At 43.1% G+C, this 21,631-nt stretch overlaps 1 protein-coding gene across 7 annotated transcripts in view; it reads left to right on the top strand.

Annotated features, from left to right (window-relative positions):
* GRM7 (glutamate metabotropic receptor 7) overlaps nucleotides 1-21,631 on the top strand; it is a 263,150-nt gene that overhangs the window by 147,097 nt on the left and 94,422 nt on the right. For all 7 annotated transcript variants that reach the window (XM_084530369.1, XM_084530366.1, XM_084530365.1 and 4 more), the window contains exon 5: nucleotides 19,870-20,010. In XM_084530369.1, the coding sequence (XP_084386495.1) occupies nucleotides 19,870-20,010 (141 nt within the window). The remainder of the gene's footprint in view (nucleotides 1-19,869; nucleotides 20,011-21,631) is intronic.

The raw sequence follows: 21,631 nt of genomic DNA, 5'->3' as shown, positions 1-21,631 counted from the left end.
CAGCTATTTAAGTCCTAGGACTCAACTAATAAAGACGGTCTTGGAGTGCAGAATGATGGTCTTTCCTCCCCTCCCCCCCCCCCCCCCCCCCCCTTTTTTTTCCTTTCTCATCTTTTCTCCAAGTCAAAGCAATACCCACATTTCAGACTTTGAATTTGATTCCATCAATCTTTAATACCTATCGAGGTTAAAACTGGCTCATTAGGGCTCTTGAGGAGTATGGCAGTGGGTGGAGAGCAGGCAGAACAAGTATAACATGAAAATTTGGGATCTTGGTTCAACATTTGGAAGGTATTTCTGTGGCTGTATATATGTATGTAATGTTAATCATTTTGGAAGTCTAGCAAAATTATTTGCCCGCAGTGAAAAAATATCCTTTATGGTTTCAGGTCAGAATTTGATGAAACTTAACAGTGAGATTCAGCTAGATTTAAGGCAAAAGATTCAGTTCCAGCAAGCTGTGGATGTGGTGAAGGTTTGCAATCTCATGAAGTGCTCAGCTAAGATGTTAATGGATGGCTCAAATTCAGCACAAGAAAGTGCATAGCTATTTAAAAGAAAAAAAGAAAAAAAAAAAAAAAAAAAAAAAAACAGAAATATTGCAAATGCTATAAATCAACATAACTGTCCTTGAATTTTTCAGTAGCTTGTCTTCTGAATAGATAGTGAACCATGGTTTTAATGGTTTTGTTTTTATTTCCAGCAAGAGCTGGTTTGCTTTTTTTTGGGCAGGATTATACCTGGGGGGAAAAAATAAAAATAGAATGAAATCATCTCTCACTGTTTAGTGGCTTTCAAATATTTTACCTTCACATCCCCAGTCTAGCAAAATAAAAGATCTCAAGGTTCATTTCCCTGTGTTACAGACAGTATTGAGTTTTATCCAGCATTAATAAATATGGGCCTGATATTCTTTACCTAGCTACAGCTGCCTTTACCCCGTATGCTTGTGTGGGAGAGATGTGCTTGCTTTGTGCAGTGTTTACTCATCTCCTCTCTGAGCAGAGCAGAAAACTGTCGTCTTCTCATAACAGTGCTTGTAAAATAATCAGGTTTTGATTTTTATTTTTTTTTTCCCTGCCTGGTTCAGTGCCTTTTACAGCACTCCATTCTCAAGCTTTTTCACTGTGCCCCTGGGGCAGAGCTCTCAGGAGAGTGAGAGGGATGGCAAGCCCTGGCTTTGGGGGTTTGCTCCATCCATGGGGGGCTGCCTGCACGGGGGGGGGATTTCTGCAGCCTCCATGGGGCAGAGGCCATGAGCTTGAAAAGCCAGGAGGAAATGGGGACACAAACCATAAGGGACAAGTCATAAGAGGAGTAGCATGGACCATCTCTCCCTATTTCACTCTTCCCATTACCTCCCCTGAATTTTCCTCTCCTGGTCTGTTCTACTTTCTGTACCACAGGAAGGGCTCCAGCCTCAGGGACTGGTTCTCCCTTGGCACCTCAGGGCTGCTGGTGCCTGGGAGGGGGCTGCGAGGCTGCTCCTCTGTGTGTCCGGGGCTTTGGGATGCTATGAGCACAAGTGACAGCACGCAGGAGTCACACTGCGAGGCTGCTTGGCATCAGTCGTTTGGAGGAGTGACTGTTTTGGCCACACTTGTTTATTTGCATTTTTTACCTGTGAGTAAATTGCATTTACTAGCTCTGGAATCAAAATGCTGAGGGTGCTGTGTGTTCATATTAATTAAGTAAATACAGAGATGTGTCATCAGGTAGGTAGGTTTCTTTTTTTATGCTGCATACTTTATCACAAAGATACTTTCAGGTGGCACTTATAACCCTCCTAGAAAACCTCTTACATGTAGCTGGCCAAGTGCAGCTGAAGGAAGAATTTACCTTTTGTTCTTCTATATCAATCATGCAGTGTTTAAAGTCATTTGGTGTGCAAACTTGTTGAGAGTGCATCTTCCCCACTGCTGATGAAGCCATTAATTGAATTTAAATTAGCACTGTGGTTACCTGGCAGTCCAAGCCACATGCAGCTGCAAAGAGTTTATTGCATATCGATTTGCACGTGTTGAGGAAGTCACTCGAGGAGGTAAGATCAGCTTTGATTCCTCCCAGCTAAGTGCTGAGCCTCATTGCCTGTTGCCCATGTACGCACTGACCCCTGGCGCAGGGTGCGGCGTGCCAGGACGGATGGCAGGACAGACGTGTGCCCTGGGCTGGGCTGAGCGCTGAGGCAGGGCTTGCTCCCTGGCTGGAGGCAGGAATTGTGCATTCACTGTGCAGGAGCAGTAGCAACACGGTGCTTAACTTTGAAGGGTTGAAATGAAGGCCTTGGGGAGAAGTTTATCAGGTTCAAAGAGACAGTAGCTTAAGGGCAGCATTTTTTTTTGTTAATATTCAGATGTAGAAAAGAAATACAGTTTCTATAAAGTTTCAAATTAATGCATTTTTTGTTTTTATTTTTTTTTCTTTTTTTTTCTTTTTTTTTTTTTTTGGTAGTTGCCTTTTAAATTAAGGAAGCTTTCTTCTGTGAAGGTTTCTTTTTTTTTTTTTTTTTTTTTTTTCCCCTCTTTCTTTTGTTTCAGGTTCCCTATAAGTGCTAGTCACTAAGAAATATGGCCTCTGCAGCAGTCTTTGTGCTGCTGCAGTCTCAAAGGAAGAGCCCTGTGGCCCTCCAAACCCATGCTCCCGTAAGGGAGTGCGTTTGAAAAAAACATGTTCTGTTGCAAGTCAAAATGTAAACTTCTACACCATCTTAGTGCAATATTTTGCTAAAGTTAAAAGTTTGGCTGTTGGGTGCTATTCAGCGGTTGAGGCTCATTTTGGTTTTCTGAGGCAGTCTGAAGTTGGGACCAGCCTCTGCTTGGTGCAGGACATAGCTCACAACCGTGTCAGCAAGACATTTTATCATTTATTTTAGAGTTTGATGCAGCACCCTTTCTAAGGGTGTTGCTGCTTCATAGTAAAGGTCTAATTGGACTGTAAAGAACTGCCATGCAATGAGGATTTGGGGACCTTCTCTTTGGCCCCTTGAAATGAACCCAGCTGCTTGCCTGGCCTACAGCAGACCTGAGTTGCTGATAATCAGGGCCCTTCTGTACCCGCGCCAGCTGTTACTCATCCTGTGGATGTGTGTGCGTCTGCCTCTATTTCTGTATTTTGTGCATTCCTCCCAGGGCTTGTGTTGGCATTTTCCCTTTGATGTTCATGTTTAACTGTTATTTCAGGACACTCGAGATTGTGTGGGTGGTTGTGCTGAGAGATGAGCACACACACCAGAGCGGCTGACACTGAGAGAAGACATAACTGGTAGGATAAAACCACTTAGCTGGGATCACCGTTCAGATCTGCAGTCAGTGGTCGTCCTTTCAAAGTAACCTGAACTGCATCTCCTAAAGACCAGTTTTTCTCTCACTGACCTGACACTGAAGCTGCCTGTTGGGCACATCTGGGCAGAGCATTTCCACACAGAAAGGAAGAGTTTTGTTTTCAGGAAGCTTGTTGTCATCATGTGCCAGCCCTGGTCTGCCAGGGACCTATTAGCATCCCTCGGAGGGGCTGCTCTGCACAGCAGGCATTCAGGGGGCTTCTCCGTGAGGGGGGTCTCTCAGGGAAAAGAAGGCTTCATCCTCTGCACAGCTGCTCCAGCAGCTGAGGGCAGCTTAGTCTGGCAACCCATGTCTCCATCCTTGTGAGGGGCATTCAGCAGCCCGGGCTAGCATGCAGCCAGCACACAAAGAAGGCAAATGCCTGCTTCCTGCCCCTCTGCCCCCACAGTGTATCATTAGGAAATCATAGTGTTTCCTATTGCTGTCAGTTCCTACTTCTTTGCAGAGTTTGAAGAGTCATTTATTTGATAGGAATTCATTTTCAGTCTGTTAGTAAAACTGGCAGGATTTCCAGGCTCTATAACACATATAGAAAGACTTAGTAGCCAGAAGTTCCTCTCTTCCTTTGTCCCTGGGGAAGGCTGTTAGGTAATGCCAAAAGGTAAAGAGCAATCCTGAAGGTGTGCAAAAGGCTTTTCTCATGATCTAAAAACAAATCTCATGATCTGAAAGCTAGGCAAGGATTCGGTAGGCATCTCTCCCTGTCAGTCACTGCGGGAAGAGGTCTCCTTTCGTATGCAGGGAAGTTCTCTGGGTCTGGCAACGAGTGATGCTCAATTAGGCCCTTTTTATTGGCGCTTGATTTGCAGGGAGGAAGAATCCCAGCATGGCTTGGCTGAGCCATTTGAAAGCACTTCAGAAAGACTGAAGTACCTCTGGCTGATCTGAATTTTCAGGAGCACCTTTCTGCGGCAGCACGCTGCGGGGCTGGCAGAGCTCGGGGATCTCACCGGACCCGACACGAGCGAGCTCCTCCTGGGCTGCTGAGGCAGAGCTGGCTCACGGGGAAGTCTAAAGAGTGATGTTTTACTCTGTCATTCTCTTTAGGCATAGAAACCCAAGGCAAGAAAAGATTTTACCACCTTCTCCCACTCCCTTCGAGCAGCACTGGCACCAACACCATGCCACGCGCAGCGCTTGTGTTGTGTGTGCCTCTGTGACTCAGTAAAGCCAATGCAGGGAGCTGGGACGGTGCCACAGCACTGTGCGAAGAGCACGGGTCTCATTGCTGCAACAGTGGAGCAGGAAAGGTTAACACTTGTTTCTACTTCACAGGAAATATATTAGAGTACTCATTTTGCCATTCATATTTAACATATTTTGCAAGTAAAGAAAGAATAGTGAGAGCTTTCTGAAATAAACTGTTTCTGTTTTAGGTAAAAATAGCCACGAATGTTCCCAAGTATCTAGTTTCAAAAATACCATTCTGCAGGAGGGCTGGGAACTACAGGCTGTTCTTAATGGAACAGAGCATTTTTCATCCCTTGTGTACTGCCTTGGCGGAGTGGGAGGGAGTTTAATGTAGTAAGTAGCATTTCCAGCGCAGCGCCTGGTGGACTGCCCATTGGAGTTGCAGAGCAGGCAATGAGGAGCGACACTTGTTTGATCAGAAGGACTGGTTGCTTCTCTTCATGTTTGTTCCCACGTGTGATGAATTTGGGCTCAATAGCTCTGAGTGAGGACTTTGGGATTAGGCCCGTGGACCTGGGTGATTGTTTATTTTCCCTCAAAATTATTGCAGTTTTTTAATTTAGGAAGCCTCAAACACAGAAATTGGGGGCAACGCAATACAGAATGCAAATACAATCTGCTCATGCCATAAGGTGATGGGAGAAATAAAAGGTTCAGTCATCAGTCTTTTCTACAAGGGTTATTTTTTTGCAACAAGAAAATAACATTAATATATTAGAAACTAAAATGAAAGAAACAAAACCCCCTGCCATCTGCTGAGCAAACAGCAGCACAGCCCGGTGGAGGAGTGTCTGTGCAGGGAGGGGAAGGAGCTGGGGGAGAGCTCCTGCTGTGGGGTCACACTGCTGCAGCCTCCTGCCGGGCACCATGCGAGTGGGGAGCCTGGGGGAGCTGGGATGCACTGAACGTCCCCTGCCAGTGGGATGCCACGCGTTCAGCAGGCTTGTTTTGGTGTTTGCTGGGCCCCGTTTCATTCCATCTGCCTGGGCTGCTCGTGCCGTTTTGCTGCCTGGCAGGTATGAGGGCAAGTGCATGTTCAGCTCTCCTTGTGTCTACTCCCTTAGCAAACTTGCTTGTGTTTTACCTGAAGTGTCTGTTCAATTCTCATGGGTAATTCACTCATACATTACAGCCTCTCCCAGGATAACTTGGAGTCTAGTATATTTACGGTAACATATTATTTCTATTCTGCTAAGTTTAGATTCATATTTAACATTTCTTTATCTTTTGTTATCAGCTATTCCATTATCCTTTACCAATAGTAGTAAGTATAAACCTGTTTAATATTTCTTTTCCTCTTTGGGTTCAGTTTTTCTTCTCTTTGAAAGATATCAGAAGCAAAAGTGCCCAAATTCTCAGAAGATGTTTTTTTCCTGTGCCATTTCTGACTCTATAGCTACAGCCCAAAGAGATTCTCTCTGTAGGCCACTTAAAATTAGTCTGTGACATGTTCTATGACTCAATTATTCTTGCTCTTTATTAGCAAGCCTGAAAAGAAATACTACTTCACAACCTCTCAAGCAAAGCAAAAATAAAAAAAGTTTGAGCTTTTTATTAGAGTAAAATGCAAATATGGCATTCATGTTTGCAAGTGACAAATAAATCTGCTAAGATTATATATTAAAATATATATTCACTGTATGTATTATGTGTTTATTAGCATCTGTCCTTTCCTGCATGAGCAGATATTTGCTGCTGTCCTGGTGCTTGCTGTGGGGATCTGGAGCATCCTGGGAAAGATCTCTGGGGGCTGCAGCTCCGCTGCTGCTGGGGCTCTGCGCACAAACCCCGGCTGATAGGAGCAGGCTGAGCTCTGCTGGGTGAGATGGGCTCAGACAGAAAAATAAAAGTGCTAATTTTGGGAAGTGCACAGAGGTCTGAAAGGTGGTTTCTTTTGTTTGGTTGGTCATTCTTTTTTTTCCTTCTGGTTTGCGTTGGCAGTGTTTGAATGACTATAGGCTTTTGAAAGTAATCGTTTAGGAAATAATACACATAATTTCCCTAAAGACAATACAACGAATGCTAAAGTGTTCACTTCACTCATGCGGGGTTTTCAGATCTGCTTTGGGACTGTTTTCATTTTGTTTGCTGTGTGATAGCACTCCAATGTCCAAAAGAAATGGAATATTATTTAGAAAAAAAAAATCTCAGCATCATTACATCTTCTAGCTTTTAGAATAACAAAACTGGAGTCAGTACATCAATGATATCCTCCTGGCAGGGACAGGTCTTGATCTCCTGGTAAGGAAAGATAAATACAGACATTTTGTTTCACAGTTGAAATATAAATATAGGATGGTGAACTGTGTGTTTGCAGGTACAGATATTCCTCTATGCACTTTAAGGTCATACTGCATTGAAAGCGTAGTTCACTCATTTTTTCAATTACATGATGTGGTTCCTCTGGAAATTAACCCATTTCCTTACATTAACACAGCTGTACTGCAAGCAACACGCTCCTGTTTGCCTCTGGGACTGCTGCTGCACATCTGAGTCTTGGGCTGAAAGGTGGTGATGACGTGGTGGTGGGAAAGACCCGCTCACCAGGGGATGGAGAGCTGCTGCTTTGGGCTGTCACCCTCTTTCTGGCTGCTTTCAAACCACTAATAAAATCAGGGGAGAAAAAGGAAAAGGCCTGGGAAGGGAAAGCACAGGCTCTGTCTCTGAAGTGATCATTGATTCCCACACTGCTCTAAGCTCTGCTTGTACTTCAGCAGCAGCTCATTGCACGTGGTGCTGATACTGCTCACCTGCCCAAAGGTAATTGCATTAGAATTTGTAAGAATGAAGTATGAAGCAAGTGAGTGGCCTCAAATTGATTATTACTACTGGAAAGAGAATGATGTAATTGCTTGTGAATAATGATTAAACCTAATTAGAGTCAGTGTTTCGTTGTTATACTGATAACACCCACCTGTAGTGCCTACCCTTCAGTATATTCATGGGTTCAGCTCCTGCCTTGTAGTGCTCATGGGTCTGGGATGGTTACAGCCCACTGCTGGAAGGAAAATCACTGGTGTTTCGTGAAAAGATGTTGAAATTTTATTTTTTGTTATGTTGGTATCAGCAGTGATGCACAGACATCAGTGTAAAGGGACCAAAGTCCTGAGGTGGCTTGGGGGGTGGCTGCTCAGAGCAGAAGGCTCGAGTGCCCACGGCTCCTTCCATGCAGGGACAGCAACAAGCGCCTGTGAAGGGATGCTGGTGCTCATAGTGGCTTCTACAATCCTCCAGCTGCAATAAATTGTTAAAGTAAGTAGTGAAATAGACTCGTCACAAAGCTGAGGATTTTTTTTGTTTGCTTGTTTTTCTTTTCCCTGGGGATTTACTGGTTTTACTTGGTTAAACTTGGTTTGCTGGTTTACTTGGTTAAAAATAGGAAGAAACGAAGCCAGGTTGGTTGGGAGTGCCTGGCTGTGCCCGGCTGCTGGGGTGGATTTGTCACTAGAGTGGATGGCACCCAGCTTGGGGGGGATCCTGGCAGCTCTGCTACCCAGACAGGGATGTGAGGCAGGGTGTTCCAGGGAGGGAGCTCTGCCGTAGTGTTAGCTGAGTGAAGAGTGCTGTATTTCAGGTATTTATGTTCTTTCTTGTACCCTATTAAAATTTGAATTAAGTAGCTCACTTGCAGAGGGCCAAGTGCAGAGTCTAATACCACAACTTCAATTTGTAGAATTAAATTGGTGTTCTTTTAAGAATAAAAATAAAAAAAATCTAAATCACACCTGAACTCAATCTCCCTGGAATTCAGATGATGTTTTTAGCTTTGGCAATGATTTACAAATGCTGATGTGTCAATCCCCAAGGAGAGAATACTTGTCTCAAGTATTGCCACTTGAAATTTTGGGAAGCCACACAGATGTTCATCTCCTCATTATGGAAATAATGTATTTGGTTAATGTGTTGGTATGAAGACAGGGGAATACAAATTATCTTGCAACTTGAGAGCCATTTAAAAGTTTCCTTATGTTCAGGCTGCCTTCTTTATCTCTGCCAAGGCGTTTCTGCTGGGACAGGTCCTGCAGCCTGTGTGCTTGGCAGGGACCCCCCTGGCTGCAGGCTGTGCCCGTGTCCAGCAGCTCTGCTCTCGCTGGTGCTCCTCACTGAGGGACGAGGGCCTTTGGTGACCCTGTGCCAGCCAGAGGAGTTTCTGTTGGATGTGTCTTTGCAGGAGGTCTGTGTGTGGCCCCGTGGAAGGGAGAGGAGGAGGAAAAGCAGCAGAGGTGATCAAAGGATGAGGAGCAGGTGCCTAGAGGATGTTCTGCTCCTGGAATATTTAAATCAAAGTGGAAAGTCTTTCTCTTTTCCCTGAAATGCGTGCGGTGTCTCAATTACCAGTGACTGGGGGCAATGCAGTTGTTTCTGTGTGGGTCTGCGTGGTCTCGAGGGTGGCGAGGCTGGGCTGCGTGATCACACCAAGTCTCCGGGCTGCAGAAACCTGAATTGTTTTTGTTTGTCTTTGTACGTGTCAGGCTGAGCACTTGGTTTTGATAGCACCTTGTAGTTTGACATGACTAATGCGCACAGCTGGAGTGAGTGCTGGAACGGTGTTAGCAATATCAGCTGAGGGAGCTGGGGAGAGGAAAGGAATAGTTGTTGCACTGCTGTCTCCCGTCTTGGTGTGCTCTAGCTGCACAGCAGTATTAAAACCTTCCTACGATTAAGTCGTTTTTCAAAAATAAAGAAAGCAAATATATATTTTTTTCTTTCTGAAGACTTCAAAAAAAAAAAAGGGAGGGGGGAGTACATAGTGGAGATGTCAAGGAATATTTTTTGGGGGGTTATTATCTCAAGGGGAACTTGAAAATAAAACTGCTAGTGTCTATAGTAGTTTAAAACAAGACTTGCTGGCTACTTTGTTCCAGCAAGTTGTTCTCAGTATCTTGGCTGCTCTGCATAGATGAGCGCCGCTGGGGCTGCTCGCACTTGCAAATGCTGCCATGTATGCTGTGTAAACGGTGTTTCTGCAGGAAAATGTATCGTGTTAAACAGCAATTTGAAGGAATGCTGTTACTTTCACCCAACCAGTGTTACCATGTCAACAGATTTCTATTTTTTTAAACAAAGCAGCCCTCAGTGTCTGGTTTGTGTGTGAGTACAGCTCTGTGTGCACGTGTGTTTGAGGACACACAGATATGTTTGCGTGTGGGGTGGCTGTCCCTGTGGATACGATGACACCAGCTACGCACGCATAAACACCAAGAGCAGACCCTGCATGTTGGAGGAACTGCAGGCAGGGCAGGTGAACAATGTCTGACAGCCGGGAAGCAAGGGGCAAAGCCTCACCTGAGCATAGACCTGGCCATGCTGGGGGCACCTCAGCCCTGTCAGCATCACTTGTGCCTCACCATGGGCAGGAGAGGACGGGCTGTGTGTTTGATCCCATTTTGTTTGCTGGGTTTCACGTCTTGTCATTAGTTTTAACCTGCTGGTTGCGTTTAAGGGTTACTCTGGCTGCTGCATCACAATGTGGAGGGATACGTGTATTTTTATCCATATTTTAAATTATGCAAGCAGACGACTTGAGTTTAAATGCTTTTAAGGATATGCACTGTGCATTTTGTCTGCTGCTGCTATCAAAGGGGAGAAAAGCACTCTCACATGTTCTGCATTTAGACCTTCTGTATCTCTCTGATTTCACCACTCTACATTATTAAAATGAAATGGGCTGTCTGCAGAGCGGCTTCTCGCATTTGGGGGAAAGGGTGGGAAGGAGGAACCCGGAAAAGTGTTGGGAAGAACACATCAGTGCAGGCAAGGGAGATTACTTAGGCACTTAATTGCAAATGACAAATTGAAATAACAGCTTAGACTTTAGGGGTAACTATTCCTACTAGGAGAATAGGATCTGCTTTCTCTCCTGTGGCCGGACTTGCCCCTGATTTGCTCCGTGCCTTGGCTCAGCCCCTGTTTCACTCCACTGGAGTCCTGCTGTTGCCAGAGGAGATCAATGCAAAAGCTGATCTAGCTTCCAGCAGCAGAAAGCAACAGATAATTTCAAGAAGACTGGGTATGAAGGTGAGAGGAGAAGGTGGCTATTAACTCATCACCTTGTGATATATTAAAAAAAAAAAAAAAAAAAAAAAAAAAAAAGGCATTTTAATTCACCTTCAGGTGTGAGGAGAAGAGTACTTCCAGGAGAAGGTCCTTGCAAGACAAATATCTCATTTCCAATAAATGGGCTGCAAGATACGGTGAGTTACTGGGAGGCATTCAGCTTTTGGATGTATTCTTAAAGCTGTTAGGTTTGGCCTGAATCTGATGATAGTCTTTACAGCAGATACAGATCCTCGCTAGCAAGAGAGGGCATATGTGATTCTGCACAATGCACTTCATAAAAAGAATTATTCATTCCAGCAACAGGAGTCATTTGAATAAGAAGTGGAGTATTCAGTTGAAAGGAGAGCACAGTGTACATAAAGCAGCCTGGGTGACTTATATGGGTGTCAACTTAGAATGTCCCTCTGTGGCCTAAAATACAAAAATCTTGTGCATTATCAAGCCTGCAGTTATTGGGGGAAGAGAGCACAAGCCTTCATCTTCTGTCCTGTAACAACTCTCTTAATGCTCTGAGGCATGGATTTGGTCTTTTTCTTCTTATAAAGAAAACAGTGGTTCCTTTGGGTTAAAATATTAGTCTCCTGCTCTGGTAAGGGGATGTGCCATCCTGAGGACCATGGAAGCAAGAGATGGGGATCAGCTCTTTATTGCGTGCGTGTCCAGTGCCTGCTGCAACAGGAGAAGTCTCATTCTCAGCTGATATGGCAATAAAAATAACAATAGAAGAAATAAGTTTAGCATTTTCTACTAACTCTTATATTGATATAAATGGGAGCTCTGTGACAGTAAGAAGTGCCTGGAGGCCACAAACTGTGGAATAATGAATAATAATATACTTGTGTATTAACCTTCCTACTATAGTGATGTCTAAACACCACCTGGGTCATGATCTCATTGTCATGGCAGCTGTATAATTTTATAAAAGTGATAGCAATGATACTTAGCCAATAGATATCTATTTCCATAATAGAAACATTATAGCTTAAGCCCCTGGCTTTGCCCTAAGGATGGCAAGCTGAATTTCCTTTATCCATGATGTATGTATAGTGTATAAAAAAAAAGATGTCAAACATGACATTAACTAAAATACCCCTTTTCACTGTTTCTACCAGGAAGTATTAAAAAATAAAGCAAATGCAAAGCATTTTTGTCATGAAGGAAGTTAAAAAATTCACTATGCTATGTTCTTTTATTGAGGAAGTCAAGAAAATATCTGTAAACTCAACAGTTCCATAATAGTACGTAGTATATATCTTGGGCAATGTAATAAAATCTGAAAAAAAGACTGGCTGCCTTAAAAATTGATCTTATCATTCCATGTCTAATGCTTTTAGTCCAGATTTAATGTTGGTAAATTAAACTACTTTGGCTTGAAGGCTAAAGAAATCAGAAAATTGAGTAGCTGCTTTCAACTCACTTGGCATCAGTAACCATAGAAAGTGATGATTTACTATCTGGGTAAATAAAATTTGTGTAGCTGGCCATCATTGGTGTGGACATGCTTTGGACAAAATAGAAAAGAATACAAATATCATAAACTAATGAAAACTGCTCATGAAATTAGGTCAATATGTTGTATTTGCTCACAGACCACGTGGGCTGAGAATGAAAACACTTCAGGCACAAGAGAAATGTGGTAGGTCAAACACTGATTTTATGACTTTCCTTATTACATTACAGCCACCAATGGCTCAACTGCTCTCACAATCATTGCTGGTGCATGAAAGCAGTGCTTCACAGCATATACCAGTGATGTGGCACGGAGCAGTGGCATAGAAGGCTTATTTGGGAATAATATCGGCTGCCTTCATGCCAATCACGCGTTGCCATCGTGGATCTCCCCCAAAGCAGCCAGCCCAGCAGTCCCTTTTGGCGATATTGGAAACCACATTTGGCCGCTACTGGTTTCACTGGAGCCAGTCCAGCATTGGATCCCCCTTTTCCATCTTGTCCTAGGGAGCTGTTTGGTTTTGTCCATGCCTTCCCCTTCATGGTAGGGGTGAGCAGGACTGCTGTGGAGGGGGCACCTCTCCCTGCTGCCCTCTCAGGTATGTGCCTGGTGCAGTCCCCACCATGAGTGCCTCATCTGTGAGCCTGTCTTTCTCTCCCCTGCCCCTAAATGCAGCTGACCATGGAAAACTGCATCATTCGTCCCGGAGCCTGGTTTAGCCTCCAAAGCACGTATAATTCCCTCAGCCATCTCTGCCAGGGAAGCTGAGCATTATGCTTTCAGGCAGAAAATGGGCAGCACGTAGTAACATCAGATGGAAGGAGAGATGAGAGATTAATGTTAGAAATAAATCACTTGGGGTTTCTTGGTGTAAAAAGCAGCCACAAGTTAGCAAGCCTCATTTTCCAGTCGAGAAAAAGCCGTGGCTCTCAGCATCGCCAGTTCCTCGGCACGGTGACGCCCGCCTTCCGTAGCGGTGCCCTCGTCCTGGAGGACCTGGGGAGCGTTTCTGAGAACTGCTGGGGAGGTTGGATCATTTCCTCAGAAGGACTGCATGCTGTGCTGCTGTTTTCATATTGGATTACTAGCCATGAACAGCACGGAAAAAAACACCCAGATAAAACTTGATGTGCGGAGCCTAGTTCCGGTTGGCTGTGGGATGAGCCCCCTGTCTTCCCATGGTAACTTCTGGGTTTGGTCACTGATGTGCTGCTGATGATTCCTGTCCTGATCATTATGTGCTTACGTGGGCCCTGAGGGTTCCTCCCTGCACTAAGCAGGAGAACACCCAGAGGGGCTCAGGATTTGGGGGCATTGGAGCCCAGCATGGCTCCAGGTCTCTCTCCCCAGATGGATGTCCCCAGCTATTCCTCATGCTAGAGACCTGGTCCCTCTCCCCATGGCCCAAATCTTTTAAAAACTGTTTCTTCACCATGTAATTATTTTATGTATTAATCCTCCAGGGTAGAAAATAAACCCATTAGGTAGTATCATTTTTCTCTGTGCAAGAATAATGATTTAATCAAATTGCAGGGATTTAAAGTAATGAGACTTAGTTTCATTTGTAAAATCTCTTAAAATAACTATCTGTATCTCTTAGAGGTATTTGCTGAAAAAGTAATTTTCCTAAGTATGATATATGGGCAACGTTGGGAAATCACTAAATCTTGCCACACGAGTGTAATACTTGGCCGTGTACAAAAGTAAAAGTTGATTATTCATACTTTTTACATTTAAGTATCCAGCTCTCTTGGTTGGGTCATCGAATTCTCTGAACCCAAACTCATAGTTTGTATTCAGCATTATGCACTTAAGTTGCCTTACTGGCTTCAGTTCAAACAGGTTAAGCTTGAGCCCATGCTTAAAGTTTATGGAGAGTGCATTTGTGTGTTTTCAATTTTTGTGGTTTCTGAATTATATTAATTCAAAAAACATCTAGAATTAAGTGTGCATTTAAGGTGTCCCTCCAACTCTAAACCATTGGCTCTGGTGGGATTGTTTGTGTTTATAGTACATAGTGCTGGGTGCTGGAATAAACCACACAGCCAGCAGAGCACTCAGAGGCTTCCAGGCATCCGCTCTTGGGGCTGGGAATGGGGGCAAGAGAAGAAATTAGCAACAACATGCAGAGTTTCTAAGACAGCACTGTTATCTTCTCTGGTTTGTGTATAGTATTTATATTATTTATAATTTCTGCTTGAAGAAAGTCAGTCGTAATTAGTCAGAGCAAATGTGCTGGCACAGTGATGCACGAGGTGCTGGAGTGATAAGAGGCAGAAATCCCAGGACACGGCAGGAGTGGCGGTGTGTGGGCCCACTGGGTGCAGGGGACTGCAGGAGGCCGGGTACCACGCGTGGGAGGCCCTGGCCAGCGGAAGCTTCATCTTTGGGTGGAAAAATACACCAGAAATTGCTTGACAGCCCAATGGCATTTGAAACGGTTCGTATCCAGCAAGCTGAAGAAAATGAAATCAGACTTTGTGTTGACGTGAAAGTTGTCACCATACTTAAACAGAAGAAGCTGTTGATTGCCATGATGGGCAGGAATGTGTTACAATAGTCCTAGCTATTAATTAAACTCATGGTAAATAAATCCGTACGTGCTATCTTACAATAATTACATGGCATAGTTCTCTCCCTAGTCCCGCCATAACTTTATGATTAGTGTTCAAAATACAATCATAATGAACACAGACTGTTCGTTAATAGAAATGTGAGTCATGAAACTCATCATGGGATTTGTGATGTTTAATTATAATCCATGACAAGGTTGGTTGCAAGGCAGCAATATTGCCACCCTGGTAAATGATCAGCAATGTCTTCTGAGAACTGAATACTTGGGTTTTGCTTACTTATTAGACATGTATCCAATGGAAAGTGTATAAATAGTAAGATTTTCAAATTATCCTATTTCCTCTTAGAAGATTATTTTTTTCAATTAGGTTTCTTAAAAATTTTATTAAAGTGTATCTAGCACAATTACCTTTCCAAAAATATAACAGTGGGAAAAAAAAAGAAATGGCAGTGATTGCTGTCTCAAGGCACAGAGCACTGAGTGTGGTGTGTTGGACAGTTTATTTCAGATAGCAATAATAACTTTGATAGCTTTCTTGTGAATGATGTCAGGATTAAAAATAAAATAAATAAATAAATAAATAAATAAAAATCCAGGAGCAGAGGGATTCCAGTGAGCATTCTGTACCAACCTGTAAATGAATGGAGGAAATCTCATCTACTGGACGCTGCACAGGTTTACACCAGATGATGTTAAACACTAGTTTTACCCTCTGGTCTGTTGTACCCAGCTGTGCACGTGTGCGTGCACTTTGTGTGATGCCCTCTGGAGGCCCTGCTCAGGTTGTGGCAGCAGCACTGTGACCTGTGCTGCAGCCAGCTGTGCCAGGATCAGAAATGGGTGCCTGGTGTTCCTCCCAGTAAGGAATTAACAGAAATCTGGCCTGCTGCTTAACTTCATCCCTCTGTCAGTCATTTGCCTGCTTGGCTCGTTCAATAGAAAATAATGATAAAAAAATGTTGACTCTCTAATAGGGATCTGTCTCCCGTCTTGAGAATGGGGTGGGATCATTAAAAAATCAATGAGAATGTTATTATTTGTTATTAAATCTGTAAAGGTTTGGAGTAATTCTTATGGAATTCTATTACAGTTTTATCAAGACACATTGATTTTATCTTATTAAGCTGTAGAGCACTTCTCCCAGAGGTCACTTACTTTGGCACATTGGTAAGGTATATTGTTTCTCTTCCTGAACTATATATATTGCAGATCTTACGATGGAATATCTCCTTAAAAATGCCCATTTAATTAGGAGTAAAACTAATACAAGTAGGTTTACAGGAAAAGAGGTTTGGCTGGCAGGTACCAAAAAGAAAATTTAGGAAGTTCTCGTAGATCTTGACTCATCCACGTGAATGTTTTCCTCACAGTGGTTTAGCTCAGAAGTGCAGAAATTGTGTTGCCCTTTCTGGAGGCAGTGCATACAAGAATTTCTCATTAACGCTGTGGAACAACCATGGCAGAAAAGTTTTGGTACAGGCTTTCCTTAAAGGCTGGGAGTCCCAGGTTAGGTACCTGCCTCAGAATAAACACCTGGGCAGAGAGGGTGTGAGCTCTCTGTCTGGCAGGCTTTTGTTTCAAGCTATGAGGACAAGGTTAAGGGCAAGGCAGCCACGCTGAGGACATGGCGATGACACACAGGTAACATCCAAACTGCCTTCAGCCTGTTTCTGGAAGATTCCAAATATTTTTTTTACTTCTTTTTAGTAAACTGAGAATTAGAAAACTATGCATTCTGACTGGGTCAGTAGTACACCCAGCTAACACAAGGAGACAGGCTGACCCCACTCCTAATCTTCTTTCCTGTTTGAAAGCATCTGTTTATATGCTGTCTATTTTTATCCCATACTGGATGGGTTGCTATGCTAATTTGATGAAGCCATGTGTTTTTCCTCTGACTCCATTTCATTGTGTGGGGTGCCAGATTGAGTCAATTTACCTACCTATTTCAGAGAGATAAATTGTTGGCTGCGGTGTGAGGAACTGTTGTTTTCCTCTTTCAGTGGAATATGTATTTACTGTAACTTCTAACTACAAAATCAAAAGAAATGGAGAAGGTTTACTGCCTGTAATGCTTGGTGATTCTGTTTCCACCCTCTCCTGTAATGCTAGTGCAAAGTGCAAAGCTAAGTGAAGGGACAAAACGTAAATTCTGAGATTTGTCTCTTCAGTGGATTTGCTCTTTTCAGGATGTCAGATAACTTACTCCTGGGCATCTCAGTGTGCAACCAGCATAGTGATCTTTTTTGTATGGGTTTCAGATTGTCATAGTCTGAATGCTTCAACAACCATCGTCATAAAATTCAGAGCTGTCTTGTAACCTGAACTTGAAATCTGGTTGCAGTTCTGGAAGGTTGCATTCAAAATGCTGAACCTAGGCTGTCTCCATATGCAAAAGCTCTGATGTTGCTCATTGCAAACTGAAGACAACCTGAAAGACATAGGAAAACTCCTTTCTATTCAAATACACTTGTTACAAGAATGACATAGCTCTGAAGCAAATGGGCACAGCCCCCTTACTGCCCAATGTCTGTCAGATTTGGGAAGTGACTCTAATGACTGTACAATACTGTAAGAATATATCTGTTTTTACCCACCAGTACCTGCAGGCTACAGAACCAAGCTATGTGCTGAGCTGGGAAGGTCTGGGTGCTGTTGTTGACTTTTCAACTGATCTGTGAAATTTTCAGCAGGAAATTTGTCTTGATCATGCCTTAAATTTCTTTGTTCCTATAGCTAGAGTACTACAGTTGACCAGGAATAAGTAATAAAAATTTTTGCCATAAAATGGACAAAACTGCAATGAACATAGAGGTGCTGTAAGTCATACCTGCTCTTTGATGTTTGATCTGTGTGTTATATGTATATATGGTACCTACGTGCATATACATGTATGTAACCTAGTGCTGAAATTCTAAGTAAAAAGGAAGATACTCAGCAGTAGTGCAAAGAAATACCATGAAAGCATTTAGGAAAATAAGTTATGCTGTGAAGACTGGAGACTGTAGTACAACATTAGTTGAACAGGAATATGTTCATTTTGAGCAAAACATCCCTGCTGTAGCGCAGGACTGAAGTGACTACAAGGGGTTATACCTGTATCTGACAGACATCACCTTTACTTGTGTTCTCCCCCTTGCAAAATGCTGTAGTGCTGGTGTTTTCATGTTTATTGAGAGTGAAGAATGGCCTTGTGTGAGCACCATCCTGTTATTTTTCCTCATTTCCCGCTATGGTCATGGGCTTCTCTCCTGTACACGTCGAGGCACTATTATTTTGCTTCACATGGAACATTACACAGAGATTTCAGCTGCGAGGAGCCTGTACCCTGGCTGTGGGGTGGAACAACAGTTCTCTGCTTTTCTTGTATCATCTCCAATGCAAAGGTGATAACCCTATAAGCCAAAACCACTTTGTGTCACGCATGTACTACTCTTCCTTCTGGATGTACTAGAGAATATGACTTCTGTTGGCTACAAAAGGAAAAAGAGGTGTTGTGTATGGATGTGTGCGCACGCACTGCTTTATCTGTCCCCGTGTAAATATTTTCTTTGCCACACAGACAGGCAAAACCAAAAGCATACTGGGATAATAAATAAATAAAAATAAATTTTAAAAGGGGGATAGAAGCAGGATTTCACTCGGATGGCAGGCAGCTGGGAGCCTGAGGCAGGCTGTGCTGTTCAGCTTGGCTGGAGCCTCCAGAGCATGGAGCGCGGGCGCTGCTGTCCGGGAGCGGGTAGCGATGCCTCTGCATGCCCTGTGTGCACTCAGGGGAGCTCTGCTCACTGCAGTACAAAGGCCAGGTTTCTGGCATCGTGCTGGTACTTGGGATATCTGCCTATTGATTTGCAAGTATTTGCATACACAAAGATTCCTGCAGGCTCCGAGGAGTTATCTCGACTTTGAAAGAGAATGGTTGATAGAAGAGTGCTTAAATACAGCATCGAGCAGCAGTGCCCCAGGTAATTAGTGATGTGCTCTTCATTTTAGTCTAAATTACTGTTGCTTATTGGGAAAGTAAATGTTTATCTTAGGGATTTTTATTGTGAGGAAAAATCTGTTAAAATCAGTGTGGTCTTTGAAAAGTATTGTCTGGACTGCTAAAGAACATTTGGCTTGGTTTGAAACTACAGAATGTGAAAACTTGAAAGAGGAAACTCCTTCACAATGGCAGCTCAAATGAGTTACCAGTATTTAATGAACTGTATAACATTATAGTACAGTTCTACAGTTCTGCTCTTTTTTTTTTTTCCCCTCCTGGCTTGTAAGTCTTTGGATATTCATTAAAGAAAATACACGTATAGAAAAAAAGATGTACAGATGAAGAAAAGAAAAAGATAAACACGTGTATGGACATATAGGTGTGTGTATTATTATCTATATTGTGTGTGTGTATATCTATATACTTATGAAAAAATATCAAAGCAAAATACTTTTTTTTTTTCTGACAAGTTATTGAGGTGCTAAACAGAGAATATACGTAAGATTCACGTGACAACTGTGACCTAGCTGAAGCTACACGGTTATACAATATTTTCTTTCAGAGAATACCAAGTGCTAAGCACTTAAAAAACAAAACAAAACAAACCCTCAGGGATTCTGTTCCTCTCTGTGTTGCTTCAGCAATGACCTGACTCTGAGAGCTAAGCAAGGAAACCTCCCCACACTCCACCCCAACTGATTCATTGTCAAGGTGCCCAGTAAACACCGACACTTCACAGTCACCTCTTAGAAGTTTCGCGCTCTTAAGTTTCTGCTTTTGGAGAGGAAATTAAGAACAAGAAAAATACATAACACAAAAACAGCAAGTTGTACAGATAATGGCCAATTGAGTGAGATGAAGCTGCGTTCTCAGGAGGTCTGGAGAGGTTAATTATAAAATTACAGTTGTATTGAGCTCAGTCAAGTATCAGCTGCACAAGATCATTTATCTTCATTTCTTATCTGTATATATCTAATCCATGCTTTTTGCTTGTAATTTTCTTTTAAATATTAATCTCTTCTCTATATATTTTATCTAGTTTTATAACTCTCAGTTAGTAGCAGAGTAATTTCCTTGCAAGGTGCAAGGAAATTATGAGATAAAACATGCAAGTGATTTCCTTTCTCTCCCTGGCCATCTCATGTGGATAATGCTGCGAATGCGTGCTGGATGTCGAAGGAGGTGTGAACAGAGGCGTTGTTCCTCAGGATGCAGTACTTGTAGCGACACAAGACCTAGCTTGAGGTTTGTCTGTCTCCTTCTCCAGGGTTTGATGCCTACTTCACGTCCCGCACCCTGGAGAACAACCGAAGGAACGTGTGGTTTGCCGAGTACTGGGAGGAGAACTTCAACTGCAAGTTAACGATCAGCGGGTCGAAGAAGGAGGACACGGACCGTAAATGCACAGGTAACTTCGGTCACTTCACACTCCTTGTGCTGCGGTGCGTGTTCTGCATTGGCACGGCCAGCACAAGGAAGTTGAGTTGCAGACACACTGAAAAAATAGATTAAATGATTGTAGGTTTTAGAGAAAATAGAACGGCAGCATCATCAGCCATGCAGGATAAGAGTAGGTGGAGAGAGACAAAATTTCATTCTTCTTTCCTCCTTCTTCTGGCTTTCCATCTAGCAGGAAAAAGTATTTTCCATGGGACCCAGAAGGACTTCTGTTTGAGTGCAGGGTGGTTTGAGGGGGTGTTGGTTTACTTTAGATGGAGAATATTTGCACAGTTTGTGCCTTGTCATGTGTCTGCAGATCACAAAGTGGCCACCAACTATGTCAAAGCACCTTCTGCTCATGGGGCAGAGGAATGGTGTGCCTTTGGTTCTAACTTCTGGGGGGAAATGCACCTGTAGGAATGTATTACTAGTACAGGATGAAATACTTTCATTTTAGGTAGCATAAAATTGTTCATCAGATTTTTGTTCTCAATGTTACTGGAAAAAATGTGGATTAAATAGTTTCTTTCAGCCTCAGCTCAGTAACAGAGATGATGCACTGTCTGTGTTTGTGGCTCAAGTTCATCCCTTTTTGTAGCATCTTGTTTGACCTCAGTTATTTTTTGGTGGCTCCCAGATTTACCTTTGTTTTTTTGCCTTTTAAGGTTTTACTCACCATTTGAAATATATTTTCCAGAGATTTCTGTTTCTGATCCTGTGCAGGCTCAGGAATTTATTTTTGTGGTTGCAAAGCTGTCCAGGTACCAGCAGGAGTGATTTCGTAACGTGCCTCAATTCTGATCAGGACAATGTGTTACGGTGATGGGGGATGCTGAGTTTGGATAACTGTTTTCAGCTCTACCCTGGAAGAATTCTAGGAAGTGTTCCCTGCTGCATCTGCAGATGCTGCAGTCACCCAGTCATCTGAAGAAAACAGGGATGCACCCAGAAGTGCCCCAGTTGTGTCAAATGGCACCAGTCCCAGACCCCTAGGCCACCATCCAGCCAATTCTTCGCCCACTGAGTGGCCCATCCCTCAGATCCATGTCTCTCCAATTTAGGGACTAGGATATCCCACAGGACAGTGGCAGCTGCTTTGCACGTAGAGGATGTTGGTTGCTCTTCTCTTACCCACCCACGCTGTATTGAATAATTGCGTTGAATTTTGATCAAAGAAAACTAGTTCATAGGAGGATATGTTTTACTTTGATTGAAAACTTTCCATATTTCATATCATCTGCTTCTGGTTTCAGTTCATGGTGGGAGTAGGAGTGTTGTGCATAGAAGCAGTGCGGTTACCACTGGGAATACATTGCCTTTAAATTTAGCATTTGGAATCTCCCTTTGAAGGCTGGAATTTGACTAAAAATCACTAAAAGATCTTCAGGGTGATCTCTCAAAGTTTATATTGCTTTTATTGTTTCTGCCATTATTATTCTTACAAAAGGAGGTGACAGCTTGTGCTTTCTGATGTGAACATAAAATGGTGTTCTGCCTTCCCTCAGCTTAGATTTAGCAGAAACATTTATTTTCAATGGGTAACTTAGCCTATTGTGCTGATACACCACATTATAGCTGGATATTGCGCC

The sequence above is a fragment of the Aythya ferina genome, assembly GCF_964211825.1.
Source record: "Aythya ferina genome assembly, chromosome: 10".
In the NCBI taxonomy this organism is placed as follows: Eukaryota; Metazoa; Chordata; class Aves; order Anseriformes; family Anatidae; genus Aythya; species Aythya ferina.
The sequence above is the reverse complement of the archived record's forward strand: the minus strand, read 5'-3'. Positions and strand labels throughout refer to the sequence as shown.